The sequence below is a fragment of the Lepisosteus platostomus genome, chromosome 4 (assembly GCF_059453375.1).
Source record: "Lepisosteus platostomus isolate fLepPlt1 chromosome 4, fLepPlt1.hap1, whole genome shotgun sequence".
Lineage (NCBI taxonomy): Eukaryota > Metazoa > Chordata > Actinopteri > Semionotiformes > Lepisosteidae > Lepisosteus > Lepisosteus platostomus.
Genome location: NC_142614.1, coordinates 43,905,188 through 43,927,388, shown reverse-complemented (window position 1 = coordinate 43,927,388; position 22,201 = coordinate 43,905,188). Strand labels below are relative to the sequence as shown.

Sequence of the window (22,201 nt, the reverse complement as noted above, 5' to 3'; positions counted from 1 at the left end):
ATTTGCAGGTGCAACCTGCATCTCCCATTTGATCAACCCTGTCAATTAGCATAATGAATTTATGCATGTCATGTCTGCTCAATAAAATGTCAGTAGGCCTGTTGATATATAGATTCACTTAGTACACTTAGTGACTTTGTTGCAGTTATACAGTAAGTGAAATATTACTTTGATGCTCGGTATGGTATGCTCAGAAAATGTACAGAAAATTACAATTTGTGTACCATTTTGGAATTTTTTATAAACATCATGTTTCCACTCTAAAGTCACTCTCAGTTACTGTCATCTACTTACAGTAAAAGATAAGATTTTCATGTACTCAGGTCCTCCATTTGCATGCTTTTCTGAGGCTTGCAGTTTGCTCTGGCATTATCATACTGGACAGCCAGAAGACACTGACCAGAAAATAACAGAACACGAGGTTGCTTAAGTCCTTCAGTATATCAGTGGCTGATCCCTCTGTCACGCTCTTGACTGTCCAGAAACAACTCCATCACACAAAACATTGTCCTGTTTTGTCTTATCTCAGTGTTGCCTAGTGCAGCTGAGCTTGTCAATGACAGTGGTCTCGAATGTGGTCTAACGGTCTGTTAGTATCTGGTCATGTATGTAGAGGTTTAACGCATACTGTACTTGATGTCAGCTGCTATAAAATTGTGTTTTGTAAGATGAGCTATCCCTATATGTTCACCTAAACTTTATGAGCTTTGTGATGTGTATCTCCATGCCTGTAAATGCTTCTAAATGCTGTTTGTGTTGTTCAGATATATAAGGAAGACATTAATCATTTTACGTGTTTATTAGCAATGGGTTAAAAGACACAATGGAATATGGTTTATGAAATTATTTCAGTACTGTCATTTTTTAATTTTAACATTATGATTTGATAGCTGTAATGTGAGCTTATAATACTTGACAATCATTGTCATCTTTCAGCATTTAATAAACAAAGCTGTATTCTACTGTATATGTTTTGAAGGTATTGATGGATCCTGAGATATGAGTTCAACTAATTCCCCTTATTAAAAAAGTAGAGGTGGCTGTCATGCAACAAAGTAAATCATCTTCGGCTGATTTTTCCATTTTAATGTGAGATACACTTTTTGCCCTTTTCTCATAGATCTTTGCTTAGACAGAAAAAACGGAAAAAAGTAAACTCAGACCAGCTATGTCCTAGTTGCACGCAGTATGTTAAACGTGATGTATCTGGTGGTCCTCAATGGCTAACGTTTGCATTTTAGAAAGTTGTGTGTTGATATGTGCAATGCAGAAAATGTTTCAACGGTCCTTAGTAGGGATTTGTTAGAGACGGAGGAGTTAGTTGATCTTTGCTATTTTGATCTTTAACAAATAGTACATAGTATCAGGGGGGCAGGTTCTGGGCTTGTAAATAGAAGGCTGTGAGTTCAAATCAGACACTGTTGAGTGAGGTGCTTCAGTAAAACACCTAAAGTGTTTTGCAATTTACTTTTAGGAAAAAAGTGTCAGTCAAAGAAATTTGGGATCCTATCATAAAATAAATTATCTGTTCAAATCAAATTGTTCGGATATGTATTTTGCATGTGCAAAAACTGTAAAAATTATGCTTGCGCCACGAACCCAGAAAAGATCCACTCCTGATAGATAGATAAGACAGATAGATAAGACTTTATTAATCACGTAGGGAAATTGGTGTGTTACAGCAGTCCAGCCCAAGACAAGCAAAACCAGAAGACAACAAAATAAATAAAAATACATTTAAAATAGTGTTTTGGCAAGATGTTTGGCACTTATTTGGCAAGATTTAAATCTACACACAGTATGTAAATTGAATTCCTTTGATTGTAATTCTCATTAGGCTAGTTTCTCTTTTTCAGTGCTGAACAACACCATGTGTGTTAACAGGGAGAGTTACAGGTGGTTTAGATTAACCCAAACAGGCAGACCCACCACAAACCAAACCAAAGAGTTTTTCTTTGGGTGGAAATGGAATGTTTTAGATTGCAGTCAGAATAATCCTAAATTATGAAGAAGGATGTTTGGTATTCTACTCTTCATCTGCCTGAAGGTTTAAGCAATTACACATAGTGCTTCTTGGGTCACTGTAACTAGAAAATGAAATAGGAATCTGCAATAATAAATTACAAACATCTAAATATAAACTTTCACCCTTGGATGGCCTTGTCTACCTGGATTTAAATCTAACTGCTGTTTACTTACACTTCAGTTATTGGATAGAACTGATGTTTAAATATATCTGCTTTAACATCTCTTTTGACGAAGGCAATATTAAATAAATACATCTCTTTAACTCCATAGACTACCCTAGAGATGCTGAAAAAAGCATCTTTACACTCTGACATAAATTCATTTGAATTAAATTATATCATAGTTATATGAGTTCTGGACCTGGGGTTCTATCTGTGTGGAGTTTGTATGTTCTCTCTGTGTTGGTGTGGATTTCCTCCAGGTTCCCTAGTTTCCTCTCACAGTCCAAAAACATACCGGTGTAGGTTTATTGGCTTCTGAGGAAATTGAAGTCTAGATTAACAACATACTGTATTCACAGTCTATCAGGGAACATATTATTATAAAGCTTTTCAAAACACGTAGTGTTGAAGAGTTACAAAGATAGGTTAATTCCATGTTAAGAAGGAGAAAAAAGTAATCCAACATTTCTTTTTTCTTTTTTCAGTGTGGAAGTAATCTTTATTTACAGTATTCCTTTGCAGCCAATGCACACTGATGCAGCTCTCCACTTGAACCCCGTATTAAAGAGTTTGCTATTGTTCAGTGTGTAATGAAATAAAGTTCCAGTATCTGTGAAGAGTTTGTGCTTGGCCAAAGAAAAAAAAGGGAGAAATGAATTATTATGGCAACATGGGTAACATTAAAACAATATTAAAGAGCTTCCTGGGTTGCTATTTTGTTTACAACTCTGTGGGTTTTTACAAAGCATACTTTTGTGATTCATATACTTGTTTATTATTTAGTAATGGCTCGACCATGTGATTGAATCCAGTGCAATGAAATCCTTGTTTAATGTGGGATGTTTTTGCAGCAAAGCAGGGAAAGTATTATACAAATCTTTTGATGAGAACTGATTTACTTAAAAGATATGTAGGCTTTGATTACAACTACAGTATATACTAGAGACCTGTAATATCTACATGTAAATTTTTAATGTCACAATGGCTGTGCAAAGACAGATTTTATTTTAGTATGCTATCGTACATTAGAGTATATACTACAATATTCTTTCCTGTTTGTTGTTTAGAATTTACAGCTTCATTGCAGATTACATTGTGAAAGAAAGCGAGACATCATTAGTTTTGATTCTTACGTGAATTAAAATAACCTGCAACGAAATTATTTGCAGAATTCTGCAGAGTTAAAAATGCAGGCTTTGGGCTGTCACCAAATTGTGACAGAACTAAAGAAAGAAAACTGAGGCATTCGCCAGCATCAACAGCTTAACAGCAGCATAGTACTGCATTTCATTTTATTCAATCACCAATGTGTTCTGTCTGAGAAAAGTAAAGAAACTCCAATCCAGAATATTGTCATCTAGCAATAGAAGCTACTACAAAAGAACTACAGTATATACTGTATAGTAGCTGAAATAATAATGGTTGGCAATACATCCTTGTTCTAGGCTTCTGTGTGTAACAGCTTATGACAGTAAAGACAGTAAATTATTAGATACAGTTTGAACTGTTGTAAAAATAAAGATTTTGAAAGTTCAAGACATTTGCAAATTGAGTAAGTTTCCTTAAAATATTGATCTTTTCGGAAAACAAGTTATCCTCAGTGCATCATGCACAGGGCAGAACCATACCTTCTGGACATAACACACATACATCCATTCACACATGCACACACACAATTTACAGGCACCAATTCACCTGCACAGTACTTATTAAACTGCAGCACGTAGAGAGGAAACCCACTTCAACAAGGGGCTTTCATGCAAGCTCCACACAGACAGTACCCCAGGTCAGAATTGATCCCAGAACCCAAGAGCTGTGAGTCAGCAGTGCTAACAGCTGTTATAAAGTACCAAGGGCTTACAGCTCAGCAACAGTACAGTATTTGAGAGGTCACCATCAGCACCAGCAGTGGGGGACCCCAGGACTGAGTGTTGTCCCCATTGTTTCAATTATCAGGTTTACAGATAATTTGGCCTTGATTAGACTTTTGCCCAATCAATTAATCAATTAAATGTCTAAATACAATTAGACACAGGAGATAAATCTTTTTTTTATTTTAATATTCACTGTAATCATACACTGTTTTTACACAAAACTAAGAAAATGACAATTCACAAAAATGTGTTTATTCCTATGAACCCTATAAACCGTAGATGGAACTGATAGTGAAACAGTAAATTAATATAAATACCTTGGCACTATTATTAACTTTATCATTATCATTATAATTTATTATTATCAGTAAGTTTGAACGGCCAATACAGAGGCAGGTATTTGAAAGTGCAATAAAGGTAGTATTTTTAAGAAGGTTAAGGAATTTAATGTAAAAATCACAATGTTTTATAAGAACTGGGGAGGTACCTTGTCCTTGCAGAACACAAATAAGTTGAACAAATGGATCGGGACTTAATAACATGTCTAACAGAGTAATATATTATTAATCTTGCACATAAAATCTTAGATTACCCCTTTCATCCACTGCTTTCAGAATATACTGTACTGTACTCTCTTATCCACTGGAATGAGGGATCAGATGCCCTGTATAAAGACTAATAGAACATTTACTTCCTTTATACCTAAAAACATTCAGTTGTTGCACAGTAAAAAGATCATTTGCAGGTAGGAATCTTATTATTATTGTTGTTCTTGTGTGTTATTTTAGAGACTTTTCCAGCTAATAATCTGCTTTTTAATCTTATAATACCAGATTGATTTCTGATTGAGCAATTTTGCTGAATGTTTCTTTATATTATGGAATTGTACTGTTGTTGTATTGTATTGTATTATTTTCCCCTGTGTTATATGTTTATGTACTCTTGATGTGCAAAACAAATTCTCGGTTAATTAAATTAAACTTTTCCATTGAATTGGACTTTGAATCAACATTGCTGCTTTTCCATTTTGCTTGAATCATTTTTATGTCTTCTAGTGTGTTTTGCCAAAACTGTCTTTTGAAAAGTCTAAGTAGTGAGAGACTTTTTTTTCTAAATATATTATTGAAGTACAGCACAGGGTAAAATGGGCATTATTTACATTATTTCAGTGAATCTCAACAGAGGAATAGAATCCATTATCTTCAGTGTGCCTAAACAGCAAAGGGTCTTTGCACCTTGAACACTGTTTTTATTATTTGAACAGAAGGTTTCTTTGACTTTGATGTCTATCAATACTCATCAACTTAAAACTGGAAGAGTTCTTTTTTCAGACTGGGGCTTTCAATTTCTTTTTGCTTAGTGTCCACAGCACAGTGGTTTAAAAGAAAGGATGGCTCACACAACAGTTTTATCTCACTGATCAAAGAGTTACTGTCACTAACAAAAGTCATCTGCCTTCTTCAGTATTCTGTCCACACGAACACTGCTGCTGTGTTTTGCCATTATGCTGAATTTCAGTGTTTCCCTTCAAAATGAAAACTGGTTTCAAAAATTACCTATCACCAGTGCAACCAGAAGCTTGTTTCAGATCAGTTGAAATCCGAAAATGGAACTGAGCTAGCAATGATGCTACAATGCTGTCTGTGAGCCATCCCAAGAATTTCTACATCAACTTCATGTCACTCTCAAAACAGTAGTGTCAACTTAAGTCTTTGTGATCTTTTCAAAACAATTAAGTTAGATCTGTAACTAAAACATACATGCATAAATAAACTGTGGCTGTAAATAACTCTGTTCTGAGAGATATTGTTTTCCTGGAAAGGATCAGTGATACTGTAGTAGTTTTATGATCTTTTCTGTAGGCTGGCGCCTCAGAAATGTTGCGGTATGGAATAGAATCCTGGTCCATTTCAGGAAGGTCGTGGTTACACATCCCATAATCTTCACAAGAACTTTAAAGGTGGTTCAAAGCTGCCAAAGAACTGAGTCAAGCAGATGGAAAACTCAGGCGTCAGTTGATTCAAAACAAATTTATAAGGATTAAAAGGTAGTCAAATTACTGTAGAGAAGGCAAAATAAAGGAGATTGTGCTGTATAAGCCAGATTTAGTGAACTGCTACAGTACAATTGCAACAACCTGCCTTTACTTTTCAGTGCTGTATATCCCTTAAGAGACAAAACAGTGACAGTAAAATGTCAACCAAAACCTCAGTTGACATTGCAACACTATTAGAGTGGCGACTGACACTTTTGTACTAATACAGAACTTTCTCAATTTCCAAGCAGTTTCAAGTATAGGCTTTCTTTCTTCTTTGTTGACTGATGTGCTAGAGGGATGTTTGTTTTCCAGTGCTGCCTCACTAAAGCTGAAGCCAGGCGAGATGCAGCCCGAATTGCACTTATGAATTCCGTCTTTAACGAGCTGCCCTCACGCAGGATAACACAAGAGTTCATCTCTCGCAGTCTCCAGGAGGCAGCCACTACTACCTCTGTAAGTTCAAAGCGTCTAAAGAATGTCTCAACAGGATAGCCTGCCAGTAAATTAATTCATGAACCTGCATCTGTAGAGCACTCTTCTTCTTAATAATGGATGTCAACACTCTTTACTCCAATCAATCTGCAGCAACATCCATCTATCCATTTTCTAACTGCTTTATCTAATTCAGGGTTGTGGGGGAGTCAGAGCCTATTCCAGCAAGCAAAAAGCACAAGGCAAGATATACCTTAGACAGGATGCCAATCCACCGTGAGGCATGCAGAGACACAAATAGACACATCAGGGACAATTTTTTTCAGAGGTTAATTAATCTACCAGTATGTCTTTTGGACTGAGGCAGGAAACCAGAGTACACAGAGGAAACCCATGCAAACATGGGATGAATACAAACTCCATGCAGATAGCACCCCAAGTGTTAGGCCGCAATGCTAACCACTGTGCCACCTATGCAATATGATATTCACAGAGCATGCAGACTCTCTGCAGACAGAATGAATTAATAAAAGACGGAAATGGAGAGCAGGGACAATTAATATCTGATTACTGTTGAGAATAGAAATAATTCAGAAACATATATATTTTTGACCTGCACCACAAGGACACAAAAAAATTAGTGTCCTTCATTCTAAATATTAAATAACGATGGCACATTTAAAGCCTATCTTGAAACCTACCACCACCACAGGGTACCCATCAGGAATTTGCTTACCTGTGAGTAGGAGAGTCATATTTCTTATTAGTGCCAAAGAATACAAGCTGAATGTATCTCAGTGGAGGAAAAGAAGGCCACCCATAACTGAACATCAGCTTCAGATAGGAAATTGCACTTGATGCTGTGCCATTCAGAGGGAACGTGCTCAAGTTATTATTAATTTACTTGGCCGACACCTTTATCCAAAGTGACATCTGTAAAATTTTATAGAGCTGGGGTTCTTACTGAAGCAATTTGATTGAAGAGCCAAGCTACAAGGATACAGCAGCAGTACCATACCCAGGTTTAGAACTCACAGGCTTCTAGTTATAATGCCAGAGCCTCAGTCCTTAATTCACAGTGTTACAAGCTATCCCTAGCATAAACGGAACATAAGCTTGTGGCTTACACAATTATTCCTAAGGCTCTATTAGTTCAATCAGTTAAGCAATTTCTCACTTTTCCACCTCATCTGCCACAGAGTGCAGTTCTGGGATCATAACAGCCAGCAGCTCACAACTGACAACCCACTGAAGCTAAGCAGCTGTGAGCCTGGTCTGTACCTGGATGGAGACCTCCTGGGAAAAACTAAGGTTGCTGCTGAAGATATGTTAGTGGGGCCAGTAGGGGACACTCACCCTATGGTCTGTGTGGGTCCTAATGCCCCAGTATAGTGACGGAGACACTATACTGTAAAAAGGTGCCATCCTTCAGATGAGATGTAAAACCAAGGTCCTGACTCACTGTGGTTGTTAACAAAAATACCAGAGCATTTCTTGAAGAGTAGGGATGTAACCCCGGCGTCCTGGTCAAATTTCCCATTGGCCTTTACCAATCATGGCCACCTAATAATTCCCATCTAGGAATTGGCTTCATCACTCTGTTCTCCTCCCCACTGATACTGATAGCTGATGTGTGGTGAGCGTACTGGTGCACTATGGCTGCTGTCGCATCATTCAGGTGGATACTGAACATTGGTGGTGGTGGAGGGGAGTCCCCATTAAACAGCCATTTTCCTCAGGTTAGGGTCTTCTGTGCTCTCATTCAGCTTTTTTTTGTCTTGCCTCACCGTTCTTTTTCCTCTCTGAGAGGTTTTCGCTTTTCATTGTTTCACTCTATCATCTTATTTGTGGTCTTTCCCCCACCCAGTTCACAGACATCACTGTAGTCTGGATAACTGCTGATGACCTCAGTTCCATACACACATTACACAAGAGCAATTCATCAGGTGGAAGTGTAAAAACGTTGCTTTAAATCTTAAATCTACGTATGATGTCCTTTTCTTGTTTTATTTTAGCATCTTTATTTGTTTCATTTCAAGGGCAGTTTAGGTGATGCCAGGGATCCCAGTACAAGCATAGGAGCCTACTGCTTCATGCTGGAGTCAAACAAGGGGAAAACCATGCTGGAGTTTCAGGTATTTCAGTAAGAGTTTATTTTTACTTGAATCGGGATACTATCCCTGAGAAAGCTAAACTGTACAAGCTGATATCCCTAAATACATGACAAAATCATACAAATGTTAACAACTAATATCTTACTTTAAAGCAAAGAAATAGTTAATTGTTAATATTGTACTGTATGTATTACTTATTTGCAAATTGTCAATTAGTGATTTAGCAAATTAAATATTCTGTACTGCAGCATATTTGATGGGTTCTCTTAATACTAGCTCCAATACTTCTGTAGATATTAATAAACAAATACTGATTTAACCTACGTTATGGAAAGACATAGTTATAACATAATCAGAAAATTACTAGACTAAAGCAGTTTTCAATTTAGTCAAGGTAAAATGTGGAAAGCATTAACATCTTACTTGCTAATTAAACTTACAAGGAACAAATGGATTTCCTTTTCATACTAAGACGTGAATTTCATTTCTTCTTATTTAATCTATTCCTTACACTTTCAAACCTTATAAAAGATCTCTCAGATATAGGGAAAACATTCTTGAAAAGTAAGTAGGGTTTTCAGTATGAACACTTCACCATTTTAAAGGATTCTATCAAGTTTGAAGTCATTGAGAGAGAAAAAAAAATGTTTCATTTCCTTTTCAACTGAAACAGTATTTAGTGTCCATGGAAATAATCCAAAACATACAAACACAATCCAGGAGTCAAGATTTTCTAATGTGTCATTCGCATGATAAATATTCTTACTGACAAGCAGATTAAGCATACTTGTTAACTTTTAATAAAGCCCCCAGACCGCTAAAACAAATATAATGAACAAAATATCAGACAAATCTTGAAGCTATTCTAAAATTATAGCCAGCACTATTTTTTTTACTGCTAGGTCAGATATTGTAGAATTGTTGTTGAAAGACATTTCTCTTGACATCTTGACATCCTCAGAAATCTGCTGATCCTTCAGGATCAATAACATGACCAGTTTTTTAAAACATATGCCAGTTGTCAGCCTTTGTATGAACTTTAAACTAAACAGGAATAATCATTTTAAAATGAAATATATACATGAATTTGATCATGTTCATTATGTGTAAAGGATTCCTGTGGACAAAACAAAAAGAAATCTATGATAAAATTAAAAAAAACATTAACCACAGTCTGACAGCAATAACCTCACTTGCTTGTGTGTTTGTGCATCATTCTTTGTGTATCTTTTATGTTATGAGGCTGCAGCAACTGACAGATGAACTAAATACTACAATTTAGACCAGCAGGAATTCTGCCTCTGTGTCTAAAAAAACAGTAAAAAGAAAAACTTTTTACTTGTTGTTTAGTAAGATGTGAAAGACAGTATGTTGCTGTATTACAACATAAAAAATTAGGCTGATATATAACTTGCACTCTCACTACTTTATGACTAATCATATTGCCATGTGTTTCCCTTTCTTCCTCAAATTTAAGGAAATAATGACAGTTTTCCAGCTTCTGCACTGGAATGGGAGCCTTAAGGTATTCAGAGAAAGGAAATGTTCTCGCCAGGTAAAGAATATTTAGTCTGAAATTCACTCACAACATCTGAGAAGGATATTAATTAAAAAATAGTTTATAATTTAATGACATTTCATTTCGTGATTTTTAGACAAATGTAATGTAGCTGTAACCACAACTTTAAAGCCTCATTAATTCTAAATATTGTAATTTATGTTTTTATTAACTGCTGAGAGCTATTATAAAAGGAAACTTGATATTTGTTTAGCTAATTTGTTTATCCAGAATTCTCTGACACTACATCTAAAAATGTAATGTAATTTAAACAAAATTCACAAAACGATCTAAGCATTCAAAGTCATACCTTTGTCATGCATTCCTGTTCTGTAAGTCTGTAAGGACCAAGTCATGTCCTCAAGAAGGTCATCGAAACAGTTTTGTGATACCTACTATATTTCTGCCCCATTCCAAGAATATACAGTAATATAGTCAAATAATATGCATATATTGCATATGTCTATATTGCAATATGAACATATGCCTTATTTTTATGTGTATATTTACACCTTTGTATCACAGCAAGAAGATAGAATGAATGTATTAAGTTATTACTTATTAATAGTAGACTACAAATCTGAAAACAAGTTGCATTGGATGTGCAATAGTAACGCAGCAGATCATGTAATAATCTGGTTCTGTACTTATATAATTATCAGCTGAAATACAGTCAGATAAAAATGCTGATTGACTTTTCATTTAAACTACAGGAAGGGCTTGGTATGCAGTTATATACAGTATATTACACATGGAACCATTTAACTGAATTTGACGTTTTAAGCATTTTTGCTGTTAAATTCGATACCAGTACGTCTCAAGTATATCACTTTACATTTCCACTTAATGCTATACAGTGATTATACTTGATTTTGCATTCCGGCGTAATGTACTTAATTTTCAAGAAAATCAAACAGAAAATTATTTCCTAAGAGCATTAGTTCGACTGTGCCAGAATCTGACAGTTTTATCTGAATAAGAGGTGTTTAATGGCGTGATAAATTTCGCCTGTTTTTGATTACTGTCAGAGGTGGGGAATACATTAAGCATTTGCTTTTTTCATTAAGAGCAAGTGGCCATTCACTTTACTGACAGTGGCAATCATAATCCGACTTGTTTGTTTTGGAATGAATGAATAACACTAGACCTGTTTTTTGCATGAGTGAAAAATAATTAATATTTTAAGATTGACAGTAGGACTGGAAGCTAAAATGAATGGTCAGCAGTAGACACACTTTTACATTACAGTATTAGAATAACAGCAATGATTACTGAATTGGAAATAATGGCACTGTATTCATTTGATCATGACATTTCAGTTCATTTTATAGAGCTATTCTCATTAATTTAAAATATAAAAACTATTATACCATACAGTACAACATTTAGTACCATACATAGTGTATACAAGATATACAATACGGTGGAGCAGTGGCACTGTGGCTAAGGATCTATGCCTGTGGCTAGAAGGTTGCTGGTTCAAATCCCATAGCTGGCAGAGGAATCCTACTTTGTTGGTGTCACACCCTCTGCAGCTGTCCTCCTCTGTCCTGTCCCTAGTTTCTGGTGCTTTGCTGTCCTTCAGGTGTCTCTCTCACTCTCTCTCTGGGGCTATATATTTCCAGGTCTCTCATTCACCTTCGCTCAGCATTGACGTTCGAATGTTGTGAGACCCGCCTAGCACCAGGTCGCCGCTCCGTCCGTGGCCTGAGGGCATAGGTTTCTATACGGCATTTCCTGAACTCTTTGCACTGCTGAGACTGGGCTTACTCCCTGTTCCGCCGCTTTGCATAGGGTCTTTTTCCGCTCTCCAGCCATTCCACGGTTCATCCCTTCCGACATCCGTGACAGTTGGTCTCCTGAGCAAGGTCCTTAACTCCAGCTGCTCCAGGGGTTCCATTTAAATGGCTGACCCTAACAAACCCTGACAAATTCCTAATGCAAGAAATTGTATATGGCTAATAAAGTGATTTTATCTTATCTTATAACACTGAAAAAATTGAGATACATGTTAGCACAGCAGGGATGGATGGGTAACAAATGCTACCCAATATTTTGCAGTATGGATTTTTTTCAAGGTTGGCATGGTGGCTCAGTGGTTGGCATTTCTGCCCTGCAGCACTGGGACCCTCAGTTCAATTCCTGGGGTGCTCTCTGCATGAGGTTAGTAGGCTTTCCCTGTGTTTATGTGGGTTTCCTCCAGGTTCTCCGGTTTCTTCTTACACACCAAAGACATCCTGGTAGGTTAATTGGCTTCTGTTTGAGTGTGTGTGTATGTGTCTGTATGTCTGCCCTGCAATGGACCGGTGTCCTTTCCAGGGTGTCTTGTGCTCTTTGTAGGCCCTGGGTCCCCACAACCCTGAATTAGATGAAAACAGTTGGATGTTTTTCAGTGCCTCTGCATATTTCTGTTACAGTCCCCATCTCACACACATCTTTTCTCCTTACAGGAAGTTATTTCCTACTACTCCCAGCATCGTTTGGATGAGTACACCAGGAGCCACATGGCACTAGACTGGATCTCTAAAGAGCAGGAGACGCCAGGGCTCATCTCTCACGAGCTACAGCTGGCCCTGAAGGAGCTTGGGCAAGCTTGCAAGGCTGGCAGAGAGCTACGCTTCTACAAGGAGAAGAAAGAGATATTGAGTCTTGCCTCAAGCCAGATGTACGGTGAAGAAACCGCAACCACCTGCAATGGAGAGCAAAGTGTGTGTGATGCTCAGGGGACAGAGCCCAACTCCAATAAGCAACCCTAAAGCCTGGAGAAAACAAATCCGATCACTATGTCATTGCAGCACTATGTCTAGACTTCTTACAGCACTTTCAGCTGGCTGAGACGTCTCCTGTGGAGATTAAAAATAATGTGCCATTGTGCTTTATGAACAGGCAGAGATCATTTGTCTGCAGGCTTCACAAACTTTTTCAAGAACTTGGATATAATTCGCAAGCCCATTAGTTGAAAAATATTGGGGGAGGGGTTGGCACTTTCGAACTGTAAATAGGAGAAACAAAGGAGCAACAATCCCTTAGTACTAACTGAGATATACTACATTCTAGTGAGCAATACCTTCATTATCCTACTCCTTGTCCCAGAATACAAACCTTTAGTACTGTTTTAGAGCCTATATACTGTAGAGTTTTAATGAAGGTTTGAAAAGGATGACAGCTAACCAAGTGGACCTTCACCTCTGCAGCTGCCCCCTGGTTAATTCTTCGCTGTACATGCAGGTGTTAACATCCTCATCCTACAAGCAATTTGTTAACCCTTAGACAAGTGGGGTTAAGCCAGAGCTAAAACGTCAGAATAAACATTGCATTTTCTTATTGGGTGTCCCCTTGGAACATCATTAGCCTGACTTCAGACATCCTATTAGTATGATAAATATAGACAGTGTTCTGATTAAGTCCTATGATCTTGAGATAATTCTTCACAAAATATTGTACATAAGAAAATATGAAAGGTTAAAATGAGATAATAGCCTTCAGCTCTTCAGCCTGTTGTTGGTTGCTGCTAGCTAATTGATCTTGGAATCAACTCTCTGTGTAAAAAGTGCCTAGAATTCCTTTATAATACTTTACACTATAGTGTAGTTTCAGCTTGTATCTCCTGGTTCATGTTTCACTGTCGAGTCTAAAGAAGTCCATTGGGTTCACTTTGTCAGTGCTTTTAAGAATTTTGAATACTTGAATCAAGTCCCTTGGAGTCTTCTCTTTCCAAAGACTTAAAAGGTTTAGATACTTTAGCCTCTCAGAGTAAGACATTCCTTTTAGCCTTGAAATTTATCTGGCTATGCTTCTCTGAACTGTTTACAGAAAAAAATATATACTTTTACATGACCAAAATTGTATTGAATAGTCTAACTGAGGTTTTATTTGTTTGTTGTGCTATTTTAACAATTCCTTGATTTAAATGTTGCACTTTTAACTAAATATTCTAACATTCCAACTTTTACTATTTTACCACATTGTCTCAATTTGATGAAAATAATGTTAACGTAATCACTCCATGATGTCTGATTTTGTTGAATTACAAATGAGGTAACACATTTTCAGAATTTCAGAATGTGAATGCTGAAACTAAACGCCTGTGGGTGTAGGAGGCTATCCACTTCTCCCCATCAGTTCTAGCTATGGGCTGAATCAAAGTGTAGGTTGGAGCCAAGATGGTGGCTTTCTATGGGAACCTCCCTAGGAACATTAAGAATATCAACATTTGCAGTCAGAAACATGGACACACTAATTAGTGGTCGCACTATTCAAAGGTACAAAAGGCAACATAACATAAAAATTAAGTAGAAATTAGTGATGCAAAGTTAAAATTTACATAATTTTACTAGATTTTAACAATGAAGTGAGATAAAAGTTGCATGATGTTGAAGGAGACAACCACTCTCCTGCATCAGCATTGTAGTGAAAAATATGGCTTAAGTTCGTATTAAACTGGCATGGAATCGTGTATTTAATTAATATTAAACGGCGCAATATTACTATTAAATTAACATTAAACAAATGACGTAGTTTACAGAATACAACAGAAATAATAACCAAACTTAAAGAAAAATATCATTTTCTTATCATACATTCTACACATTCGTGTCAGAAGAAGAAATTAATTTGAATAAATCTTCTCACATTATTGTTTATCATTGAAAACAGCATTAAATTAATACATTAATTGAAGCCAGTGTGATATTATTATTTAAATGCATATTAATTATATGTTAATGTATTAAAATAAAGCATTACCAAGAATGTTCCCATGATTCAGAACATGTTCTCAATCTTCAAATAGGTTGCTGAGCGGAGAATGGAGACTCATTGCTTTCACTGTTCCAGAGATGATGAACCTGGGAATGTGATTAACATATCAACACAACCACAATAAACTGTGTATGATATTTCAGGAATCCAGTATATATGGCATCATAGACTGCATCAGTAAGTGGTTATCTGCACCCCCATCTGTGTTTTTTTATTTCTCACATTAAATGACTTTTAATTTGATTGCAGTTAAAAAAGTGTAAATGAATACAACAGACATTGTATCACAGATATAAGATACAACAGAGATTGAAAGTTCAAATATTACAGAATAACAAATGCACTCAAGGAAGTGGCAAATGGAAAGCAGGATAGACTAAAAGTAACATGAAACAGGACTCTTGAGGAGGAACATTACAAGAAACATCCATCTATTTTCAAAAAGCTGTTGTTTCCTGGTAATGGTCATGCCAACTCTAAGTCTGTATTAGACCCAAAGCAGAACCAGAAAGTTGTTATGTTATCCCTGTGGTAAATAGCTCATACAATATAATGTTTTTCCATTGTTTTCTTATTTTGAAGTTTGGCACATGAGGATAATCCTGAATTGCTTGATGGGTAGGAGATGGTTGCTGTGGATTATCTGTCTGTACCAGGTGTCTGTGAAAAGCAACGGGCCATTCGCCTGTATCGCATTCAACAGTGGCTTAAGCAAACTCTTCCTGGCAACCACAGCAACCTCATCTCAAGCGTCACAATTCTCACAGGCTTTAATGTTGGATCAGCCAGATCCAGCACAAACGGCCTATTAAAAAAGCATGTGAAATAAACTGAAAACAACTCAGAATCAATTTAATGTATGTAAAAAGCAAAGTAAGGCTTTCTTGGTGAATCCTACTAAGGTTTAAATAGCATACAAGGCCAACCTTTCAAAGAGAACTCAAGCATGAAGTTATCTGAAGATGTCTCTCACAGGGTGTTCCAATTCCCTGCCAGAACATTACAGAGTATGCTGAAGTGAAGTCTACATAGTGAATATTTGTGAGCCTTAACTTAAGCACACTGTGGCCAAAAGCCACATATGCTCTTTTCATAATTACATTATTTTTAACTTCCCTTTGAAGCCAAAAGTAGAAATATATATTTTCATTGGAACAAGCTTCTTTCTTCATTTATATAATTAACTTGTTTTAAACCCAGACAAATTTTACAATGATTATCTGAAACCAAAGCATAGTTTGGCACCACTGTATATATATAACATGAATAAATAGCACCACATATGCTTTTTTTTGTCTTTCTCTAGTATTATGGAGCCAGTGCATGGTATTTTAATTATCTTTTTTTTTATAGTCACAAACTATATCTTTTTTCATAGTTTGTGACTCCTTTCTCCTTCACTTAAATCAAGTTTTGCTGACATATACAACTCACTCCTGCACACCAAAACCTTCAAAAAGTATTTAATGCATCAGTTGCTGGAAAGGGTCACATTTGATAAAATTACCTTTTAACCTTAACCTTATCTACAATCAATTATTAAATGGTTTTAAACAAGAGAAAGCAGGTCTATTTATGTTAGTTAAACATAACTGTGTGCACCTTAGCAATGGAGAGCCCATTGTAGAGGTCCATCTTTTTCTCTAAGAAACAAAAATTGAGACAACAATAGCTTACCATCTGTTTCCAGGAAGCCTTCCATAGAGTGCACAAAGTGGAGTTATAGCACTTGCACTAGGAACTGAAGATTTCAGCATGCTTTAGTAAGTAGTGGTTTGAGGACAGACCTAAATGCCTAGATGGGACTAAAGAAGAGTTCTAGAGCAAAGAAAGTTGGCATGCAAAGGAACCTACAAGAAAATAATCACAAATTGTTCCAGGCTGCCTTTCTCAGAAGGAGGCCACACAAGAAGATTTCTTGAGAAACAGCCAACATTGGAGACATCCTGATTCTCTCACTAATCCTAATGATCAACTTTTCCATTGGGTCTGTTAATCCAATAATGCTTCAACATGCAATCTTAAAAAAAGTCTCAAAACTTTTGCTTGACTTGTTTTCTTTCAAGAACCATAAATTATGGGAAACATTTGAAACAAGAAGACTGTTTAGCTTTAATGTAGTTTGTCCAAAACATCCACGACTCTTTACGTATTGAGCTGCCTCCTGTTTTCAGTTTTAAATACACTTTCCTTTAATTCCAATTTTCTACCATATTTCTCTACAGCCCTTTTTTGAATGGAGACTGACATAAAGACACACTTCATGCCAGAATTTAACATAATGTGCCCCATATTTGAGGCATGAGTCTTAGTTTGTAAAGGGTTTATTGTCATAATGTTACAGTATGATTATTAGCTTGGCCCAAGATGTTGAGCACTGTTTCCTGTATTATTTATTTTGAGAAACAGACTATACTTTCATTACTTTTCCAAGCAACCAAGGCTACTCAGGAAACACTGTGTTTTAGTTGATATGACGGGTGACTCTCTTATTATAAATACAGTACAGTACTCCCTTGGTTTAATGGACTTCAGATTGAATGGACGAAATCTGCTAAAATGGAATTATGGCTGTAAAATCAGAAATATCAGATTTTCCCTGCAGTAATGACAAAAAGCACAAAAAAATAAAACAAAGTTAAATATTACACAAGTATTAAATTCAGGAATATCAAAGGTGCCCTATAGTTGTTGGCCAATTGCTTATGATAGGCATGTGTTTTGTATGCTTTAGTGAATTGTATACAGTACATTAACATCACATGAAATAAAGAGCTTGTATGCTTATGATAAAAGGCACAGGAACAATGTTCATTGACTGTATTGATTGCAGTTGTTAGTCAAAATATATAATATAATATGATATGATATATGTGTATTTTATCATATAATAGTATAACAAAGGAACAAGTAATAGGTTTATTCCATGCTGAAAAAAAGAAAGAAAACACGTTTTGGTCATGGAGCCTTCTTCAGGTGTGTGAGAGACAAGGCAGTAAGCAAAGGTAAAGTAGCAGGAGAACAAAGGTTGGGAGGGAGGAGGAGTGAGAGGCGGGAGCAGAAAGAGAGGCCAATCAAGAGGTGTGAAGTCAGAATAGGTGTAGAGAGGTGTGAAATGAAACCTTCAATTAATGGAGAAAATGTAGTCTGTCGTTAAGAGAAGGGGGAAGGTGTGATACTAGCTGCAGGATAATTTTGGTTTCTGCAGTCTTTCTGATTTATGAGTTCAGAAAAACGTCTTTGAGAACACAGACAGAGAGATAAGAGTGGTCATGGTCGTCACTATAATAGTATAAAGTGAAGTATAGTGACGTATAATAGTATAGTGTGTTTTGGAACGGAAAAAAATGTTATTTATGATTTAAGAACATGTGGCAATAATAGATTCGCCTTCCCCCATTAGTTTATTATACCAAGCGTTTACTATACATGTAATTTTAAAACAATTGTCAGTGCTTTAGCATTTTAACTGGACTCCTATAAAACATTTTTTTCTATAGCTTTTTGTGTACCTATTTCTGAATTGTAGAACCCAGTGCTACATACTAGTACACAAAGTGCTATAATATACAGTAGCACTGTAACAAATCATTTCAATTTGAAATAATATTTTGTAATAATATACTAGTGAGAGTAAATAAGACATACTTTACATGTGTGGAAATAATAATAATTCCTTACACTTATATAGCGCTTTTCTGGACACTCCACTCAAAGCGCTTTACAGGTAATGGGGACTCCCCTCCACCACCACCAATGTGCAGCATCCACCTGGATGATGTGACAGCAGCCATAGCACACCAGTACACTCACAACACATCAGCTATCAGTGGGGAGGAGTGATGAAGCCAATTCATAGATGGGGATTATAAGGAGGCCAAGAATGATAAAGGGCAAATTTTAATTTTTGGCCAGGACATTGGGATTACACCCCTACTCCTTTCGAGAAAAGCCCTGGGATTTTTAACAACCATTGAGAGTCAGGACCTCGGTTTTACATCTTATCAGAAGGACGGAATTTTTTTACATGCCCCAGTATAGTGTCACTGTCAGTACACTGGGGCATTAGGACCCACACAGCCAGCAGTCTGAGCATCCCCTGCTGGCCCCACTAAGACCACGTCCAGCAGCAAACTTAGCTTTTCCAGGAGGTCTCCCTTTCAGGTACTGACCAGGCTCACACATGCTTAGCTCCAGTGGTTTGCCAGTTGTGAGTTGCAGGGGTGTTACTATCATCTAGCATAGTGACATAGACTAGGATTCACAGGTAGGAGTACACAACTAGGGGCCACTAATCAGTTGGACAGGGTCCTCTTGGTACTAAGCAGGGCACAGGGCTGTGCCCACTTCTCCGTGCAGTGCTGATGATTGACTTTACTGCCAGGTGCTGCAGAGCTTGCAATCTATCATCTGACAAAATGATTTGACAGGGACACATGACAGAGGTGTACTGTATGTCTATGTGTCTCATTCTCCTGACTACAGAGACAAGTTTATCCATCCATCCATTTTCTAACCACTTCTTCCAATTCAGGGTTACAGGGGGAGATGGAGCCTCTCAGTAAGCAACGGGCACAAGGGGAGGTACAACACAGACGGGATGGCAGCCTAGCGCAGGACACAAACACATACAGCTGATTTTTCAAGAAGCCAGTTAACCTACCAGTATGTTTTTGAACTATGGGAGGAAACTTGGACACCCAGAAGAAACCCACATGAACATGGGGAGAACATACAAACTCCACACAGACAGCACTCCAGACAGCAAATATAACCACTGCACCACTGGGCTACCACATCATGGGTTCATTTAAAATTTAAAAATATTTAATCGGCATTAACCTTCCTCCACTTACCCTGTAACTCAAATGAGAATGCATGGCCTAATAGCGTTGTGACAGCAGACATGCATTTCTCTTGCCTGTTCATTAGCAGCTCTGAATTAATTTTGAATATGAAGAGTTTTGTTGCATATTTTGTTACATACTGTACGTTATATTTTAAATAATATAACCACTGTTTTATTCAAGCAAAAGTAGCAATTACCTGACTGAACTGCTCTCTTAATTGGGTTTTGCAAACAATTTATCGCTCCAGGGAGTTGCTGTCTGTACAAACTCTACTTTGTATTGTAAGAGGCATAGGAAAAGGAGTTCATGAGCTGCATATCCTGTCTCCACAACGAGAAAGAAATACATACAGTACAATACAACTTCCATTTAGAATCTATTCAGGCAGAACAACATGCATTTTTCCCTAGGTATTTCTGAGATAGAACTTATTGACTTACACATTTATTTACTCTTCTGAATTTTATTTGGGTGAGATAGATCATCACATATATTATTACATAATGGAATTTTAAACTGATGCTATTTCTTGAATCAAATGCAATCTGGCCCTTTCCTCTTCATTCATACCTAAGCAAATGCTATACATAGGCATGAACATTTCAGCTAGGTTTTTTCATGTTTCATTGATGGCAAGGGCTCCAGACATCAAAGTTGTGATGATGAAGGTTTTAAACTGATTTAAACTTACTTAGTTGACTAAGTTGACTTAAACTGAAAACAGCAGGAAAATCTGTTTTATTTTCCATCAGTATTCTGAATACCACAGAAAACCACAGTCAATAAACTAGGGCAATGTAATGACTCTGAAACACATGTAATGAAAAAAAGCCCTGCAAGTAATTACGAATGACTAATAAACATTCATGAATATCTGTTAGAAAGGCTTCTTATTTTATTTCTCTTAATATACAGTATGTATCAAAGCATAGGAACACATTTCACAGTAGTTTATGTCAAAAGACATCGCATCAGAGATGCACATCAATACATTGACGTAACAGTTAAAGAGCATAAAGAGAATTTGTTCTCATCAGGTCAACACAAAAAGAGCATAAAGAGAATTTGTTGTCATCAAGTCAACACAAAGTCACACACCAGTAGGCACACTAAGGTAAGAACATTCTTCAGAGAGACTTTGCCCACATTTTCTGCCTTCCAACTGCCATCTCTTTGACTGACTGAAAATGGATGCAGTCTGTAAACTACACTTTGAAGATGGTAATGACATGAAACAAGTGCTTCACAGCTACCAAGGAAATGTGACAGAAATAAGGCCTGACCATGCGTCCCATCTAAGTCATTCAGTAGTTGGTAGTTAACAGACTGAAGGACTTCATCAAGCCTTTTCTTGAAGAAAGTCAGGGTATCAGTTTCAGGTAACAACATGGCTAAATTGCTTGTTCCATACCCCCACAGCCATTTGGTTAAAGAAGTGCCTTCTGTTCTCACTGCAATACTCACTGACTAGCCCACTAAATATATTTTTTTAAATAAATGGCATTTTATGTTATAAAGCACATTATCATGTAAAACACAATCCTTACGCACAATGGATAATATCAGAATAGCAACACCATTCTTATTTTACAGATCTATGACCTGTTTAACAGACCTGATGTGAGCCTTAAAATTCAGTAATGACTGTAATTTGCTCTTAAACTTTTGTGTCTTAAGATTTTTACATAAAACTACAGTAGGTTTTACAATATTTCACCTGTTCACTCAGTCTGTGACTTGGTAAATCAGCACACTTGCGTCACAGATCTCCTTACCAACATGCCTGGCTCACAAGTAGGGCTTACTGCTGTGCTAGTGGCAGTCATCTCAGTCTATCTCTGAGACACCAGACGTTTTTCGGAATCTTAACATGCTCATTAACTGAAATAAAGGCATGTCAAAGTGAAATGTGTTTATAAGTGCTGGGCAACAATCAGCACACTTTTTCAAAGCAGACCTACAAAACACATTGAAAATATTTTCATGTAAGTCATTCAATAAACTGATCAACAAAATATTATGATGCACTTAATATATACCTACAAAATATAATTTCTATTGCACCTAAACGTAAACGAAGATCTTCAGATGTTTAAATGTTTTGTATAGGATTTTAACGAGTACCGTATCGTCTAAATATCTATATTTACTTTTAATAATGTTATACCACGTTATTCGTTTAAAACTTGCAGTCTGTTGCAAAAACTGATATTCTGTAACCAGAGTCAGTTTTTGCAAAATACAGTTATCTGCTGTATGTTTTATGTTTTCCGGGCAAAAAAATGAAATTACAGCTTTTCTTTTAGAGCCAAAATGGCCTCCATTTTATAACGCTTAAATCCAAAATGTTTGGTGGAAGTTTAGTCCTTTTAGTTTACCGTAGGC

At 36.7% G+C, this 22,201-nt stretch overlaps 1 protein-coding gene across 1 annotated transcript in view; it reads left to right on the top strand.

Annotated features, from left to right (window-relative positions):
* Nucleotides 1-14,960, top strand: part of lix1 (limb and CNS expressed 1) — a 29,959-nt gene extending 14,999 nt beyond the window's left edge. Inside the window, exons 3-6 of the mRNA XM_088629566.1 lie at nucleotides 6,414-6,554; nucleotides 8,573-8,668; nucleotides 10,125-10,202; nucleotides 12,656-14,960. Coding sequence (XP_088485692.1) covers nucleotides 6,414-6,554; nucleotides 8,573-8,668; nucleotides 10,125-10,202; nucleotides 12,656-12,961 — 621 coding nt within the window. The 3' untranslated portion in view covers nucleotides 12,962-14,960. The remainder of the gene's footprint in view (nucleotides 1-6,413; nucleotides 6,555-8,572; nucleotides 8,669-10,124; nucleotides 10,203-12,655) is intronic.
* The last annotated feature ends 7,241 nt before the right edge of the window (nucleotides 14,961-22,201 follow it).